The following is an 18,332-nucleotide window of genomic DNA, read 5'->3' as shown; positions in this document are numbered from 1 at the left end:
TGAACATGCTGGCTAATTGTGGTCAGAAAGACCGGCGTAGCAGCAAACATGCAAAAGTGGAAATTATGCTTGGCCTGCACTCAGCGCTGCACGAGTGGACAACTCCAAATAGCCCATCCGGCCGTCCCTTCACCCGGCTGCTCGGGGACTCCCTGCAGCCAGCTCCTGCAGGCTGATTGGGATGCCGTTCTCCTGGAAACTGTGGCTCCTACAAGGGCCAAACTGATGAGGCTTCGAGGTGGCAGGCGCTCTAACACCTGCCCTCACACCATGCCAGCTGTTCCGGGAGGGCCTCTTCAGCGCCTTTCTGGAGCAGAACTCTGGAGCTCGAAGTGAAATGCAGACTCCATTCCCTTGATTTGACCTCCATCTCCGTCTTCATTCATTCTTCCTAGTCTGGTACAACTGTGGCACTTCCTCTGACCCATCTGCAGGTTTTGTCTCCCGTCCGCCCTAACAGGTTGGCCCACCTTGGTTTTCCCTGCTCAGTACCCTGTCTGCTCACCTGCGTGCTGGCCCTAGCGACTCCTGTACACGGTGGTTCACCGCTCACCCACACGCTGCTGGGCCCTCAGGTATTTCCAACCTGGACCTCGCCCCTGAGCCTCGGGCTCATGTGACCAGTGAGCTCCTGATATCTACACCCAGATGTCCCCCAGGGTCATTGAACTCGGGGTCAGAGAAGAGCTCATCATTCCCCCTCACCCCCAAGGTGGTTCCCTTTTCAGGTTAGAAACGCGGAAATCATCCTAGCCTCCCTCATCATCCCTGTCCCCTACAAATAAACCAAATCAACACATCCTGGTGGGTTTACCGTACATTGCTTCTCCAATCCGCTGGCCTCCTGCATCCCGGCATGCCCGTCTGCCTGCCTCTGCCCGTCACACTGGTCCATCCATTTGACCTCCTCTAGTCCCCCCTCCATGGAGCCACCAGCAGGAACCCTCCACACCCACCTGACCGAGCAAATGGCCTTGCTGCCCCAAACCTTCAGAGGCTGCTCAGAGAGGGCGCCACAGCGGGCTGGGCAGCGAGCCTCGATCGCTCCAGAGTCACCTTTGGCGCCCCAAAGTGTGCTTATGCTTCACACACTGCCTGCAGACTTGCCCCTAGCCCGTCTTCTAACCAGATTGCTGGCCCTAATTCCTGCCCATATAGAAATTCTCATTGCTCAAAGAATAGATTCCAGGCTTATTAGCATGGGAGAGAGCACCATTTATCATCCGACCACGGCCTGCCTCTCCAAATTTATCTCCAGCCACTCATTGCTGTGCTTGTCATGCTTCAGCAGCGCAGCACAGCTCGCAGTCCCTGAGCACGCAGTATTCTGTGCCACTGCACCTGTGCTCGCTGGGCCTCAGAAGTCTCTCCCACTGCTGCCCGGCTGGCTTGGGTCAATCCTGTAGCACCTCCTCTGGGAGGCGCCCTTCCCGGCCTCCTCCTCTGGGAGGCATTGTCTTCCTTCTCTGCCCCAGGCACCCAAGAGGCAACCTGGGCCCTTAGGGAACAAAGGCAGGACACCAACACGAATGAAAGTATCTAGATGGGAACTCGGTAATTTTCCCCTCACTTTTGCAGATATTCTTCTGTGCTTTCATTTCGAAGATTTATGGTTCTAGGTTTGTATTCAGGCCTTAGAGTTGTTTCACTCTGCGTTTCTTTGATTACTGGTACTTTGAACACATTTTTCCAAGCTTGTTGGCTTTTTGTATTTTTTGTGCTATGATCTGTCAATTTACTTTCCCCTCTTTTTCTGTCAAGGCCGTAGGATCTTTTTCTGCCATTTGTGACAAGTGTTTTTTCAATTTTCCTTTTACCCTTAATTTTTGTGTATTACTTTTTGGCATACTGAAGTATTTGATTTTTATGTAGTTAAATGTACTGATATTTTCCTTTATGATTTCTTTTATTACTTTTATGTTTGGATATTTCAACACTACCAAGCATAAAATACATATTCTTATAAGTTTTCATGTTGTTTTTAAGGCTTTCTTTTTCAATACATTTAACTCTTTAATTCATCTGGAATTTAGATGTGTTAAGTATTCTGGCATAAGACTTTTTCTTTTTTTGAGTATTGTTCTTTTTCTTTTTTTTTCCCCCTTCTTCCGCCTACCCCCCATCCACCCCCACTCTGGTTCAAGCCGTTGTTTCTCAGTCTAGTTGTGTAGGACACAGCTCCCTGGCCCACGCTGGTGTTACGAGCCTTGACAACAAAATTTAGTGAATGATCCATTTATTTATGAATGTTTCCTTTTTCATATATGAAGAGGACCTGTTTATATAAAAGTCTGTGTGGGGTTTATTTAGATCCAGTGATTCATCATCTGTTTTTCTGCCCATTTTAGAGTATTTTAATTGTTTTAGTTCCAAAGTGTGTTTTAATAACTGAAAGCTAGTCCCCTCATCTTTTCAGAATTTTGTTAATTCTTGTCACCTGTTTATTCTTCCAGAAAAGAACTGAAATTATTTTGTCAAGTTTCAAAAATAGTCTCATTGACTTTTTAATCACGTTAAACCTGTGATAGGTTTTATGAGAACTGACTTCTTGGTAATTCTGTCTTTCCATCCAGAAAATAATATGCTTCTCCATTTCTTCAGCTCTTTTTTTATATTGCTCAGTGAAATTTGCAGGTTTATACCCATAGGTTCTATACTTTTTTGTTGTTAAAGTTGTCCTAAGATTCTGTCTTATTGTTGCTGGAATAGGATTTTTTTCCATGTCATCTTCTAACTAGTTATTTGTCATTGGAATATGGGAAAGTATTGCTGTGTAAATATTTGTTTTCCATTCAGCCACTTTGCATATTCTCTTACTATTCTAATGATTTTTTCAGTTGATCCTCTTAGTTTTCAAGGTAGGCAATCCTGTCTTCTCCAAATAATAAAAATGTATTGTTTTCTGTTTTTTTAATATCTTACTAGGTTGATCAGAATAATTTTTTTTAAATAATTGACCAGTAGCATCCCTTGTTTATTCTCTGATATCAGTGGGACGTCTGCTAGGGACATACTGTTATGTATCATGCTGATTGTTGTTGTTCATTGAGATGTAAGCTGCGTCTAATGACGCACAGAGATCTGCAATGAGTTTTGACAAGTATACATACACCATGTGGCTCACTCACCAAACACGGTACAAACCATTTTCAGCATTTTGGGAGCTCCCTTGCCTTCCTCTCCAGCCAGCCTTCCTCCTCGAAGGCAAGCCCTCTTCCGCTTCTACCTCCACAGACTAGCGTTGCCTGTTCTTGAATTCTGTGTAAATGAACGTGATACTTGAAACAGCAATTTTCATCATCCCCAGTTCTTAGGAATTTTTAAATATGTGTAGGGAAATTTCTTCTTTTGAAGCAAATTATTTTTCAAATATCTAACTATTCCAGTTAGCAACACACTGCAACTCATGCCGAAGACTCTGTGTTCGCAGCTCTGACGTGAACTCCGAGGTCCTGCCCTCTGCACAGTGTCCAGCTGATGCTCGGAGGGGTGTGGTCCCAGGCGGGACTCGAGCTGCCCCAGCCTCAAGCGTGAAATCAGTGTATTTTCTTACCTTCGAAACACTGTCTCCCGCAAGGCAAGTTCTTACCGTGCTTCATCTTTGCTAAAGACGTGCCAGGAGGATTGTCAAATGAGAAGAACACTCCGTTCTACAAAGGCACCCACAGGTGGCACCGAGACAGACGGTCTCTCTGGTCACTTAGCCTCTTCCTTTTGAAACTCGCCCATCCAATATGTGGCTGTATTGCCTTTGTCATCCGGAAACCCGAGGGTAAACTGCCTGTGTGACTGAAGCGCCTATGTCTTCCGGGTGCTTAGAACACCTCTGTGTCTCCTTAACGATTCAGATTTGTTTATTTTTTATTTTCACTTTACCTTCCAATTGTATGAATATGTTCACTTTTGAAGCTCTTTAAGTCCTCTTTAAAAGTAGCTCTCTCTCTTCTACACACACATACACACAGCCACACACACACATGTATACACACACATACAGCCACACACATACAGCCACACACACATACACACACACATATACTACATACACACACACATACACACACACACATACTACATACAAACACACACAGCCACACAGACGCACAGATGGATGCCAGACCAAAGTCTCAAACAGCAGAGGACCATACAGAGTCACTGAGGGTCACGGTCATGTGGAAGCCGATTGAACCTGCAGACTGACCTGGCCGTGCTGTGCGGGCAGTCCTGGTCCTATATGAGGCCTGTGGGCCGTGAGAGAGAGCAGGGGCCAAGGGCCTTGGGGAAGGTTGGCTTTTCAGAATTGGTGATTGAATTGCCCCGGAAGGAAGGAAGGGGGCCAAAGACGTTGGGAACCCCCAGCCTTGGGCCTGGGGACGGGAAGCCCCTGGCCATCCTTCAGCCTGACTGCAGCATGCTGAGTTTGAGATGATATTTTGGGGTTCAGGCAGCAGTGTCCTATAGGCAGTTTGCCTTTCCTTAGTGTGGGACGTTCTAGTACCGACAGTTGTCTTGAGCAGGGCTGCTTGTGTCTGCTGGTCTAAGACAGCTCTGGAGAACATTCTCCAAGGCCCAAGGCCTCTCCCCAGCCCCACCCCCAGCATTTTTTGGGCGGCAGGTAAAGTCCCTCTTCCTTCACAGAGAGTCTCCAGGCGGCTGACTCAGGCCTTTCTCCCACTCTCACAGATGTCCCTTCACACACAGCCCGTCAGCTGTCTGACACACGGCTGCTTTCCGTATGGAGGCCGCTCCCGCCTGTCACTGCACAATATGCTAAACGTCTCCATCCCCATTTGCTCTTATGCACTTAAAAGCTGATGGCTTTGTGCTGTTTTGTTTGCCAAGATGGCAGACTTTGTTCTTCATGCTTCAGGTCGTTTTAATGCTGTGTTTGAAACATGTCTCACCCAGGTGTTTTCTCATAGGCTCAGGTTGGTAGGAAGCTCTTTATGGTTTAGCTTTTTTCACTTTGGGCTTTTGCATATTGAACCTCACATTGGTAACATTTGCTCCCATTTTTAAATCCATCCCGGGAGACAGGGCACGCCACAGATATTTACCAGTCTTTGTTATCTTGCTGTGTCTGTCGTAGGCCCAGACCGGGGCTGAGGTGGAGGGTTTCAGGGTTCTCTCCCCATCAGATCCTGGATCTCAGGGAAGATGAAGAGGTGGGCAGAGGCCACAAGGTGGCCCCCACATCCCCTGCTGGTCCTCACCTTCTGGGGGGCCCTTCCCAAGCTTGTCCCACAGGCTGACGTCACTTCCTACGCAAGTGCCCGTGGCATGTCTTCCCTAAGGCTGGGTCAGCTTCCATACAGACAGGGCCATCTGCTTCCACCCCATCCACCAGCCAAGCTTGGACCTGTCCCCTGCCTCCATCATGTGTATCCTGTCCAAAGCTGAGTTCCTCACACCTCTGGGTTTATCCAATCCCCATCTCCACTCTCTCTGGCCTCTTTCCGCTTCTTTGAAGCAAACAGCTTCCACACGCTGATTCTCAGGAGTGTCGTCCCCCCGAGACCGTATCCCACAGCTCAGGAGGCCCCGGGCCCTTCGATAGGAGCCGCTTAAGGTCCCAGAGCATGTTCTTGGCGTCACTTTGGACATATTTCTTAGCAAGGAGTTTCACTTATTTCCTACATGCTCAGCTCTACTGTTTTTAACTTTTAAGGCAAAACTTGGTGCATTTGTAACTCTAACCTGCAGACTTTTATTGTTTCTCTAAAGACTCTAATCTTTGACTCAGTCCCTCTGTGCCTTCTTTTCTCATATGAAAGGGAGGGTCATCATATCTGCCTGAATGTTATTGCGAAGGTTAAATGTGTACATACAGAGTCATTAACAGTGCCTGGCACATGGTAGGGGTTTTCGCTGAGCAAGCATTTATTGTAGTCCTACTATGTGTCAGGCACCCTTTAGGCGCTGAGGATCTAACTAACAGTGAGTACAAGAGCTTCTAATGGCATTTACCTCGTGCGTCGCTCTTTAAATGGATCATCATTATTATTCTAACCCAGTGCTTATATTTTAGGAGACACAGCATGCAGACTGCTGAGGCCAAAACTTTAGAATTAGAGTTAGAAAATAATAAATTTACATCTTAATTTTTCCATTTAACTTACTCTGTCAACTGAGGGAAGTTGTGGTTTTAATGAAAAAATGTTCATTCTCATTCATATAAAAGTACAAGGTAGAGCATCCGTTAAATCACATTTTTCATCCGCCCAATGTACAACGAAGGACAGTTCTAATGCTTGATACTGGCAGGATAGAGACAGAATAGTCACTTTCTAAAACTTTTTATTACGAAAAGTACTAAATGTACATGTAGATACAGAGTATGCATGCATGTGCTCAGCTTCAATAACCGTTAACATTTTGCCATATTTGTTTCATAATTTCCTACTTGTTTTCTGCCAGAGTATTTTAGAGGAAGTCCCAGATGTACGTCATTTCATCCGTAAGTGATTCAGTAAACAGCCCCCCAAACAAGACATGACACCTAACAAAATTCATGGTAAACCTTAGTACATCTTACACTCAGTCCTTGTTTAAATATCCCTGATTGTTATTCTTTTTAAATGACTTTTCACAGTTGGTTTGTTTGCATCGGGATCCAAGTAAGGTCCGTCCATTGTGTTGGTGGTTTTGTCTCCCACACCCCTTTTCTTTTCTTTTTTCTTTTTTAATTGGGGAACAGTGTGTACTTCCAGGACTTTTTTCCAAGTCGAGTTGTTGTCCCTTCAATCTTAGTTGTCCCATACCTCTTGATTGACAAGCGTCCCCACCTCCCTTTCCCCTGCTCTTGTCTGGTACACAGCCAGGCCGTTTGTCCTGCGAATGTCCCAAGTCCTGGATTTGGCTGAATGCGTCCTCGTGGTGTCATTTAATTGGCTCCTGCATCTTCTTCACTGCCCCAAACTGGGAGCAGTACTCATTCAACTTCGGGTTTTGTGTGTTTTCTTGGAGTGTGTGTGTGTGTGTGTGTGTGTGTGTGAGCACTTCCTGAGTGTCGCTGGGTAAGCACCTCAGTAGAAGGCTCCGAAGGGCCTGCTTGCACGAGGCGATGCGTGATCCGCCCACGAGTCCAGGGAGTGAAAGCCGCCGGGTCTGGGAGAAGCTCCTTCTGCGCCTGCCCCAGTCTGGTCCCTTGTCTGTGAGAGGAGAGCATTCCTCTTCCCCAGGGGTCCTGCCGGTTCAGCCGTGAAAGCACAGACTGTAAACCGCTGTACAGACGGCAGGTGGTAGTAAGAGGGATGGTCCTTTTGGCAATTATGAAATCTTCTTTAGAAAAGGAGTTCCTTCCCCAGGCCCCTTTCACTGAGAACACGGTAATGCTGTTTTTATTGGAAAAAGCTTCCAGTACATTCGCGAAGATTGAACACCACCAGCTTTTTAACTAACAGAGAGTGGAGGAGTGATTAACCGTTCATGGATCCCGGGCGCTCGAAGCGAAGGGAAGGGTTAGCGATGCCTCCCTGTGTGGCAGGTTTGTTTGATGGAGACCACAGTGCCTCAGTCTCCCAGACCAGAGCCGCAGGACCACCCCTGAAGGGGAGGGAGGAGGCCGCTGAAACTTTCATGGGACTGTTTCCTTTATCAAAAGGCTTCTGTATTCCAACCCCAAGACAAGCCTTGCAGTGCTGTTTCACGAGGCCTGGGAGAAGAGTCTCTTAAAGGGATTTTGCTTATTGATTGTCGGGAGCAGACTTGCTGTTTAAATTTTAACAACTCTCAGCAAGCGAGCAATTCTGAAGCTTGTGAATGAGCAAATTCTTCCCAAACCACTTGGTGTGCGTGTGTGTGTACAAATCAGAGTGCCCACAAGATGGATCGGGTTCATTTGTATCAGGTTTCAGCTTAATCTCCCTTCCTGCCCGGTCTTCTCTCTCCTAGTAGGAGAGGAAGGCAATGAATGAAAAATTCCCCAGAAGCAAGCGGAGGACCAAACAACCGCAGGCGCAGGGCAGACTGTGGCCCAGCCGTCAAATCAGGCTGGGCCGCAGGTCCCACTACCGGTTACACGCTCTCAGGAACTGTGTGCCCTCTGAGTGAGCAAGCGGCGAAGCAGAGGCTGGTCTGGGTGCGCCTGGGCGGGGGGTGGGGAGGCCGCATCCTGGCGCTCCTGCCACTCCTTGCTACGTCATCGCATCAGTCAGCTGCTTCCACCACTGTCCTTTTGACTTTGCCTCTTTCTGAAGTTGCTGTCGTCACTCTGTAAGTGCCTGAGCAGGTGAGCTGTTCATTCACAGACTCGAAATCTGCTGGGAGAAAGGGATGGAAGAGAAGTTCTGTTGTGCACTGTATGTGCCGGGGTCCCTGTGCGAGCAGATGGCACTCCAGACCTTGAACAATCAGGGAGGACATTTACAAAGGGAAAACATACAGAGGAGTGGGGGAAGGGAACGGCAGGAACCTGGCAGCGAGCAGGCCGGGACTCCCTGAGGTCACAGAGGCAACGGGGGCAGCAGGACTCACATACACAGCCACCGCCATGGGAAGACAGGACCCTTTGGGTGAAGAAAGCAGATAGTGAGTAAGGAAGGGCCCTGGCCTGCTCTCCCCACTCCCCGTGGTCTCCCAGGGAAGCCCGGTGCAGAGAGCCCACCCTGCCAGGCATGTGGTCCTGGGCCCAGAGCCTGTAGACAAGGTGCGGAGTGGGTCTGGGAAAACAGGGACGTCGTCAGCACCAGGATCCGCCATGGGCCAGGCTTTGTGCCAGAGGCGTCAGTCACATCCTCTTATTTCATACTCACCACAGTCTCCAGAGTTCTGTGTTACTCCCCCATTTAAAATTACTCAATTGTGGTAAAATACACAAAACGTAAAGTTGACCATCTTAACTGTTTCTAAGTGTGCAGTGGCATTAAGTGCATTCACACTGGTGTGCAGCCGTCCCCACCGTCCGTCTCCAGAACTTCCCATCTTCCCAAACTGACACTCTGTCCCCACTAAACACTCACCCCCAGCCCTGCCCAGCCCCTGGCACCCACCTACTTCCTGTCTCTGTAGGGACCTCATCAGTGGCATCACACAGTATGTGTCCGTATGCTTCTTTCACTCAGCGTGAAGTCCTCAGGGTTGATCCATGTTATAGCAGGGGTCAGAATTTTCTTCCTTTGTAAGGCTGAATAGTATCCCCTTGTGTGGATGGGCCACATTTGCTTCTCCATTCGTTCTCGATGGACACTTGGGGTGTTTCCACCTTTCGGCTACTGTGAATAATGCTGCTGTGAACACAGGTGTACAGACAGCCCTTTGAGACCCTGCTGTCAGCTCTTTGGGGTACGTATTTTGAAGTAGAATCTGGATCTTATGGTAGTTGTATTTTTAATTTTTTGTCCTACTCTTTTCCATAATGGCTGCACCATTTTTCACTTCTACCAACAGTGTCCCAGCGTTCCAACTTCTCTACGTCCTTGCCAACACTTGCTATTTTCTACTTTTTTGATGGCAGCCACCCTAACGGGAGTGAAGTGGCTGTCGTGGTGGCTTTGATCTTTCCCCCAACTTGGCAGAAGAAGCTCAAACAAAATTGAACAACTGTCAGTGGAAGAATCCACTGACAACTTGTGTCTCTGTTTTTCTACTGCACATCAGTTGTCTTCAGGATGAGACCTGTGTTTCCACTGAGGCTTGACGAGGCCTGGACAGGCCTGGCCCCACCGCCAACTCCGTCACACTGATGCTAGGGGAGGCTCCTTCGTCTTCTGCTCCAAACGAAAATGAGACCAATGCCTCTTTTCTGTAAGGGAGCCCACTTAGCTGCTTGGTGTTCCAGGAGGGTCTCGGACTCCCAAAGTAAACAGAGAAATTGGTGTGAGTGTTCCCGTCGCTAGTTAGGGATGCACACATCACAGTTTCTAAGGAGGAAGAGAAGGGAGCCTCGTGAGCTATACATTACCTGTATCGCCGAAAATCAGAAGCCAAGGACACCGACGTGCCCAGCTGGCGGTAATGACTGCTTTCCCAGAAAGTCATTTTTGGAAGCAGCTTTATTTGAAACAATTTAAAAGATTCTTGCTTCGTAGCCCAACTGGCAGTGTAACTTCGGAGCCATGTAACTTTTTGGTTGAGGGATCCAGCTGACAAGCTCCGACTCAGTGATGGACAGCTCTGTACGAGGGTCAACAGAAGTCGCCATTGAGAGTTTCGTTTCATTTTGGAGCAGTTTGTGGCTATTTGTTGGTGACTCTTAGGGAAGTGGAGTGTATTTCTGATGATTTCCCAGGTGCAGACTCGTGAATCCTAACTGTTAGGTCTTCAGGTTTCTGCAGAAATAGCTATGATTTTGTATGTAGTGTGGAGTGTGCATGCAGCTGGCACTGTCTGCCACCTGAGTGTCACCAGATGCCCCAATGGAGACCACGTGTCATCTCTTTCTCATCATCTCCAATGTGGGCAAAAGGGGTTTTTTCACCACTTCCAAGAAGCAAGAAAGGCAGTCTGATTTCCACAAGAATCTTCCCCTCTCCCCCCATCCCAATGTTTTCTTTCCCTGACACCTTGAAAAAGCAGTTTGGGCATCAGAGCAATTCCAAATGGGAACTGACAGTAGGTGCACGAAGCCACTGCCAGGTCTTGTTTGTTCCAGGGCCTCACTCTGCAGAACGATCGGGCCAAAAGCTTAAATTCTGCAAAAAACATCACGCAAACGTGGGGGAGCCCGGCAGAACCTCCTGGAGCTTTGCAGGCAAGGGCCCGCTTGGCTGACAGAGTCACTCTTGCACACCTGCCGGAAGGCTGGGTGGAAAGATATTCTAAACTAGCTGTGAATTTCATTACGTCTCTCCAGCCAAAGCCACTCAGGGGTGTGGTGGTGTAATGGGCTGCCACGCAGATGGGCTGCAAAATGCACATCCCATCTGTCTTTATCATGCTCATTTCCTCTTTTATTAAAATGTTAATGAATATAGTTTTTATTTATCATTCGGTGACATGTGCAGCATCCTTTTCTGGAAGACAAATCTGCAATCTGCCTAATCATGTGAGCTGACAGAGAACTTTCCCCCTTGCATAGTTAACACAGGGCAAAGGAATATTTTGGTTCCATTTAAACTACCATATGCAGGTTGAACAAGAAAACATCCCTTATTTGTTGACGGCAGCATGGGGTGATGGGAGAAACACTGGACTTGGAGCGGGAAATTGAGTTTAATGCCAGGCTTGCCGGTTACTAGCCTCATGATCATGGGCCTCAGTTTCCACATCTGTTAAATGGACATAAGTACTCCATCTCCTGGGGCTGCCGTGGTGAGCGAATGAGATCATTCATGGGAATGCAGCTCATATTTGCTTGTTACTGTTCCAACATGTGCTCATATGGGTTTGAATTTGTTTTGCTCATTCTTTCAGACTCTCCATGGAAAGTGCATCTGTCAAATGTTGGCCCCGAGATGACAGGCGTCACCGTGCGTGGCCTGACTCCAGCTCGCACCTATCAGTTCAGGGTGTGTGCCGTGAACCAAGTGGGCAGGGGCCAGTACAGTGTGGAGACGAGCAGGTGTGTGACGCGCGTCCCTTGGTGTGGGGATGGGGAGCAGTCTCTCCGGAGCAAACAGAAGCGCGGTGTTAGGTGCAAGAGTCATCAGACCACGTACCCATCCTCCATCCCTGGTGCCACACCAGGACACAGTGGAAAAGACTAACAGAACACACAGCTGGGCTAGCAGGGCTTCCTTAGCTGCTCTGGCTGTGCCGACATTAATCGTTCCTGACCACACAGCCCTAGGCATATGTGAAATTAAGAGGCTACAGTGTTTTAATGCCCATTTTCCACGCTGACTGCCAGCCAGATGGGAGCAGGTGCCGCGTCGTGACAAGTCAGCACCCAGCAGGGTGTCGAAAGGGAAGCTGATGCAGTGCAGGGCTTGCACGGTGGCCTTGCATTCCCAGTGGTCTTGACGTTCACCCATCCGGAGGTGCTGGGGTGGCCGCCTTGGACGCTCATTCAGAGGTGACGTGGGAGAACGCCTTCCTCTAACTCCAGTGTGCCCTCCCCAGCCAACCTGAGCTCGCAATGGGCGTGAAGTGTGGAATAATGGAGCGCTAAGTGACTCTTTACAAAATGTGGGAGTCGGATGTGAGAAATATTGAAAAAGCCGAGGAAAACAATTTGGACGGCACCTCCGGCAGCTCACTCAGGCTTGTCGCCCTTTTAAAGGGCAGAGGTGCTGGGGCTGTTCAGGCAGAGTAAGGTCCTTCCTGTGTCTGCCTGTCACTCGCTTAACTGACTTTCTATTATGTTGATTTGTCGTAACTGTTTCATGCATGTCCCTTCAGTTTGAGCAGCTGTGTGTCTTGCTTTATTCATCACTCGATTTTAGAAAATAGTTAGGCTCAAGATTCAGCAAGATGAGAACGCATATGAGCATGCTTGCGTCTGGTGCTGACCTCGCTCCCCTCCCGCCTTTTGTTTACAGGTTGGTGCTACCTGAAGAACCACCCAGTGCTGCCCCGAAAAACATAGTCGCCAGTGGGCGCACCAATCAGTCCATCATGGTCCAGTGGCAGCCACCCCCAGAGACAGAGCACAATGGGGTGCTGCGCGGGTATATCCTCAGGCAAGTAACCTGTGATGGGCCGTTTATAGACTGTCGTCAGAAAGAGTCAAGTGTCTGCTTTGCTGAGGTCGCCAGCTGCATTGTTTATAGGGGCCCGACAGTAATGAAGAGAATCAGGCCAGCTGTAGGACTCTAGGGAGCGGAGGGGGCTGTGGCGAAGTGGAGAGGATAAGAAATGTGGGCAGCCTGGTGGAGGCAGTCTCTGCATAGCCAACCAGAGTGTGTGCACACGAGAACCCGGGTCAGTGGTTGCATTTTGGCAGAAGAATGAGGGGGATATTACGAGTTGGGAGCGAGGTGTGCTAGTCACTGTAATCCTTTCACTCTGAGTTTGTACCAGGGGCATGCATTGGTAAATATAATAATTTGAATGAGTAATAATGCAATTGATTTAATTATTACCCAGCTGTTACCATGCTAATATGTTGTTCCATATTGCCAGGTCTGCTAGGGTTTCAAAGACATTTAAAAATCTAGCTTTTTACATGAAATCTCACAGTTTGGGAATATTGGAGATGAAATCAGTGTGCTTTGAAACACAGGGCGGCCACACACATGAGGGCCGGATGTGGCCCTCGAGCGGCCAGCTGGCAGCCGTGTTGTACAAGGGGCAGGTAGGCGGCCTTTTAGCATGTGGAGAGGACTCTGCCAGCCTTGGCTGGGTTTGAGAGAATAAACCTCCTGTGCCCAAACCTCTGCTAATTTTTAAATTGCACCAAATGTGATAATTGCAGAGGTTTGTTGACACAAATAAAAGGAAAACATGAAGCAGTATTAAAGGATAATTATTAAACCTCTTCTAATAGATGTACAGCTGTGGACGTTGTGCTAATCTGACGTGGACTTGGACCCCCTTGCCAGCCTTATGGGGCAAGAACCGTAGGCATCCATCATTACCTTCCTCTGAATGCCTAGCCCATGCCCACGCTTAGCGTGTGACAGGAAGATACTGGGTTAACAGAGGTCTTAAGTGGACAAATGTAATTTCTGAGGAAAATGTAAGAACGTATGGAAGTGTTGCTTCTTTAACTCCACTATCTTTGCACTCGGAGGACGTCTCATCCCCAGTGTGTATCTATGTCATCATCAGTTCATCATTTCACACGTGTTGGTCTGTATGCCTGTGATGGTCTGTTGGCCTGTCACGCCAGTCTGTGCTGTCCTCAGGTTCTTCCGCACACACATGAATTAGCCTCTCAGCACACGCATGTCATTATCTGCCTGAAGTGGTTTAACGCAGCTGTCCCTACGAGCGCACTGAGGGCTGGAGGACTGGAATCAGCCCTGGGCCGCTTCCGTCACTGTGTCCCCACCCACCTTCCCCCATGTCACAGGGGTCAGGAGACTGCAGTCTATCCCCCTGCAGGCAGGGGGCGCTGTGGGCTCCAGTTCCTGTTGACCCTCCCTGCACAATTTCCAGTGCCTCCCAAAACAGCCTGGCACTTCGCACTGCCTGAAGACTGAGGTTGTCTGTCCATTCATGCCACTCGTTCCCTGTTCCAGCTGCCACCCTTGTTCCACACTCATCAACTAATGAAAAGAACTGGCCTTGCCCTCTCGGACCAGCCCTTTGCATGAGCACCATCCCAGCTGCCTCTGTTTTTGAGCACAAGGAGGAAAAGTTTCCTCAGGCTCCAGCTGCCAAGTAAGGACTAGAAAAGTCAGCCCCCAGAACCAGGCTCAGGCATGGAGTGTAATAAGAAAATCCCTCTGATGTGACAAGGCCCCATCGGAGAGTGCACATTTCTCTATTTTGTGGGATTACTACTGTTAAAAGGATTTTCCATGATGGTGTCAGTAGAGTCGAGTGCTGCAAAAGAGGGCATCTGTATTTGTAGGCGCTTAACTCCAGAAAGCCCTAAAATGAGGATGCACTACCCAAGGCCTGTGAATATCAAAGTTTTCAGAAATTAAAGACCCGTGCCGAAATGCGTTTTGCTTGGAAACATTTCCAAATAATCCTCCAGTCTGCAAATCAGCTCCATTTGCAAGCGTGTCTCCTCCAGGGCACACATCTCCATGTCAGAGCTGCAGTACCACCCATGGAAGAACAAAATGGAAATAAATCACCATCGGGGCTCCAGCCATGGGAAGTACTTAGGATGCGTGCACAGGGATAAAATATTTATAATAATGGGCAGGGTGTTTCTCTGAGAGGAGCAGAAGGATTGTGTCCTCTATAAACACTCTCCTGTTTATAATCCATATAAAAAATCATCTTGTTCTGTCTGAGGCGGTCTCCGGGGCAACACATCCCACCAGCCAGAGGACGATGCCCGGCTCTTCCGTTATCATTTGTGACCTTCCCAGACGTTCCGTAACTGTTCCAGAAGCATCCTGAGCCACTGGTCAGAATGGACCAGCCTGCTGCCACAGAGGGAAGAGCAGCCCGTTTCCAAGACTGGAACTCTGCAGTTCATTTTGCACAATTGTGTAACGGGCGTCCTGGAGAAGACGTGTAGCCCGTGTAGGCTTAGTGTCTCTTATAATTCGGTTCTGTGTGAGCGTATTTCCTAGAAGAGCGGTGCTTTCAGACAAAAGAACGTTTAGGGGGTGCTTTACAGCCGTGCCTCTTCTACATCCAGTGTTTCTTTGTGTCCTTGCAAGGACCCTGTGAGATGCCATGATTATTATGTCATTTAGAGAGGTGGAAACCAGGCCGCAGAGAGGTTAAGAATTGGCCTGCGCCCGCCCAGCTCACAGGACTCCTCCCAGCCTGTCTTCTGGAGCTAACTTCTTTGCTTTTCCCTGGAACGAACGTTGGGCTGGGTCCCATGAGTCAGCTCTTCTTCAGCGCACATGACCAGTATGTGCCACATTGGCGATAAGTGGTCCTGGGCACTGTTCACACGCCAGGATACTCTGGTGTCTCGTGTGGGTGAGGAGCGGGCTTTTACCTTTTTCCAAGTGGCTGTCTGATTGTCTCAGTACATGTTTTGTGCCCGGGGAACTTGAGTGGAACTGTCTGGCACACGGGGCGGGCTGCTCCACGCCAGTCCTTTCTCCCTGGTCGCCCCTGCCTTGGAGACCATCACGTTACATAAACGAACTTAACCCCCACTGCGAGTGGCACCCACACTTGCTTGTGCAGGTAGCTCAGTAAAGGGATGCCCACTCAGCAGAGGTCACCAGGGTAATGAAGTATGAATAAAAAAGTGGTGTGACACAGTGATCACAGAGTGACACTGCTGTCCCCGCACCTCCTACCGGTGGCTGCAGGGCCCACGAGCTGCTGCCACTCAGGCCGGAGGCAGGAGAGGCCTCGGACCTCCTACGAGTCTGACGCTGTCTGCCGTGGTCGTTCTTTCCCTATCAAACCAGCCTCACTGAGTACAAGGGTCTGTAGTGAGAAGGGTGAAAGGAAAGATCACTCAGAAAAACCTGGTTTTCATGGAGAACCTTTTAGTGCCATTTCCGTACTTCCTAGGGCATCTTCACGCTCTTTGGAGAGCTGCTTTCCACTTAAGGGCCTGAACTAGGGGGATTCTTCTCTTTTCTAATGGCAGCAGCCTTGCTGACATGCTGCTGTGGCCCGAGGACAGCACAGGTGACTGACGGGCACTCTGCAGCCCAGAGTCACTCGGCGTCAGGAGGAGCCTGAAGACCCCGTTCTGTGATAAAGAGCCGACGCACTCGCTCCTGACACTCTTGTTCTGTGTCCCTTTGCCACCTACCTTACAAAGCCATGTCTTCCTGAGGCACAGACCACTCGGCTGGCTTTGAGATGCTTTAGGAAGCTGCTCGATGACTGAGGACGCGCCTCCCACTCCGCGGCCCTCCCTTTACCCAGGGGAACTGACTAACTTCTGTGAATGGAATCAGGAAAACGTTTGCTCCTCAAAATAATGCTGTAAAAGTCCTTTCATAGTACAGATAGCCATTTCCTAACTCAGTTTCTGAGTCCAGAGTCCTGTGTGTCACTGTTAAAATAAAGACAACTTTACATTTCTGCCTTGAGGACTCTGTAGAGCCTGCAACACGTGCTCTCAAAGGTCCCCTAAAACACACTTGGTCATACTTAGCCTCAGGCTAGCATCTGGGCAGCATGAACACCTTTCAGAGCCACTCACTCTGGTCGTAGGACCTGCTTGAACAAAGCTAGAATTCGCAAGCGGAGGCAGAGCTGGGGCTCCACCCACGGGGCAACGGGCCACGCTCACTGGCTTCTCTACTTCTCCCCGTGTTTCAGAGTCACAGGAGAGAGGCATTACTCATAATGATGGATAGCAACGCCCCAACAGAAACCAGGTCTGGAATTTTGGGTGCCAAGTCCCTAGACAAGCTACACTTAAGAAGCTACAATTTTTCCTTAACCATTAATGCAGTCACATGTCAGCTCTGTTTTGCCCAGAACGTATCATCAAGGTGAGGTTAGATGATACCTTTTTTAATGGTTGAATTAGGAGGTAGTGTTGTCTGGAGCTGACCTCTTGGCATTACTTGTGTTTATTGCCTTCTGGTTTCCTCTAACCACATGGCAGAATTGCGGGTACCCGATTTCTGTCTCAGGTCGTTCTCCTGTTGTCTGTCCAGGTACCGCCTGGCCGGCCTGCCCGGAGAGTACCAGCAGCGCAACATCACGAGCCCAGAGGTCAACTACTGCCTGGTGACGGAGCTGATTATCTGGACACAGTACGAAATACAGGTGGCTGCTTACAACGGGGCTGGCCTGGGCGTCTTCAGCAGGGCCGTGACCGAGTACACCTTGCAAGGAGGTAAGCCTGCCTCCCCAGCATGTTGCAGAATCTTTGTTGGGGAGCGGGGTCTGCAAAGTTTGATTGGCGTGTGCTAGAAAGGAAAACAGAGGAGTCAATCCTCTAGTTGCAGTTAGAAGGAAATTCGCCACGTGTTTAAGTTAATCTCCCCATCTATTCTGAAACTATAGCAATACGGTAGAAGGAAAGAGATAATATTTTCACTACTTTTTTCTGGTTTCCAAGGGCAGGAAGTATCTACACACATCCTTTAATTAGTCCTCTTAGTCTGCAAAAACTTACTGTTCTAAGTGGAATAAGGGTATGTCTGGCATCTTTGGAGGCATACGAGATACTGTGAATGGTTTTCGAAGGGAATGGTTTTTAGAATTTGGATTTTAGTGATGTGATATGATTATTGGTAATGAAATTTGCCACTTGGTGCTTTTGTTTGTTTGTTTGTTTGTTTTGTTTTGGTTTGGTTTTGGTTCTCTTTTTCAGTTACAAGAGCAAACAATTTACTAGATCAGTAAAAACTTCTCCCCCAAAATGGCCAAGCAGAAGGTCATAAAGCCAGTGGGTCTTCCATCTTACATCCGTGTGCTAAGACCCAACCCCATCAGTTTGAGGCTCTCTACAGCCTCTGATCCTCACTGTTTTCTGGAGGATCCTGGCTCGGCCCCAGGAAGAGCTAGACTCTTAATAATAGGAAATAGTCCCTCTCTTGACACAACTGCATGTGCCCACGGCCGCCCACATCCTTGCCCAGGGAAGCAGTGTCCCCATAAAACCTAAAACCCTTTTCCATTCCCCCTCCTGACTCGCAGGTGTGATTTTATTTGCTTAGGCATTTTTATTGCTAGCAAGCCTTGACCTTTTTCAAATGATAAGGTTTCTAACTGCCCACTTCTCTCCCCAAATCATGCCTGAGACCTAATGTTCCTTGATATTACACGCTGCTGTTATCATCCTTTATTGATTGGCTGTCTGTTGTCATCGCCGAGTCCATAAATCCTCCTTTATAAATTAAGTGCAGTCAGTCTGCTTTCACAGTGACGAGGAGAAATATGTAAAAAGC

The 18,332-nt window shown here is 48.7% G+C and overlaps 1 protein-coding gene across 1 annotated transcript in view; it reads left to right on the top strand.

Annotated features, from left to right (window-relative positions):
* The window catches only part of SDK1 (sidekick cell adhesion molecule 1), a 687,292-nt gene that overhangs the window by 510,030 nt on the left and 158,930 nt on the right, over positions 1–18,332 (top strand). Inside the window, exons 15-17 of the mRNA XM_088798792.1 lie at positions 11,353–11,500; positions 12,420–12,560; positions 17,094–17,275. Of these exons, the coding sequence (XP_088654918.1) occupies positions 11,353–11,500; positions 12,420–12,560; positions 17,094–17,275 (471 nt within the window). The remainder of the gene's footprint in view (positions 1–11,352; positions 11,501–12,419; positions 12,561–17,093; positions 17,276–18,332) is intronic.

The sequence above is a fragment of the Rhinolophus sinicus genome, chromosome 5 (assembly GCF_057876585.1).
Source record: "Rhinolophus sinicus isolate RSI-liver-muscle chromosome 5, RSI-T2T, whole genome shotgun sequence".
Lineage (NCBI taxonomy): Eukaryota > Metazoa > Chordata > Mammalia > Chiroptera > Rhinolophidae > Rhinolophus > Rhinolophus sinicus.
Note: the sequence above shows the minus strand (reverse complement) of the source record. Positions and strands in the feature narration are given on the sequence as shown.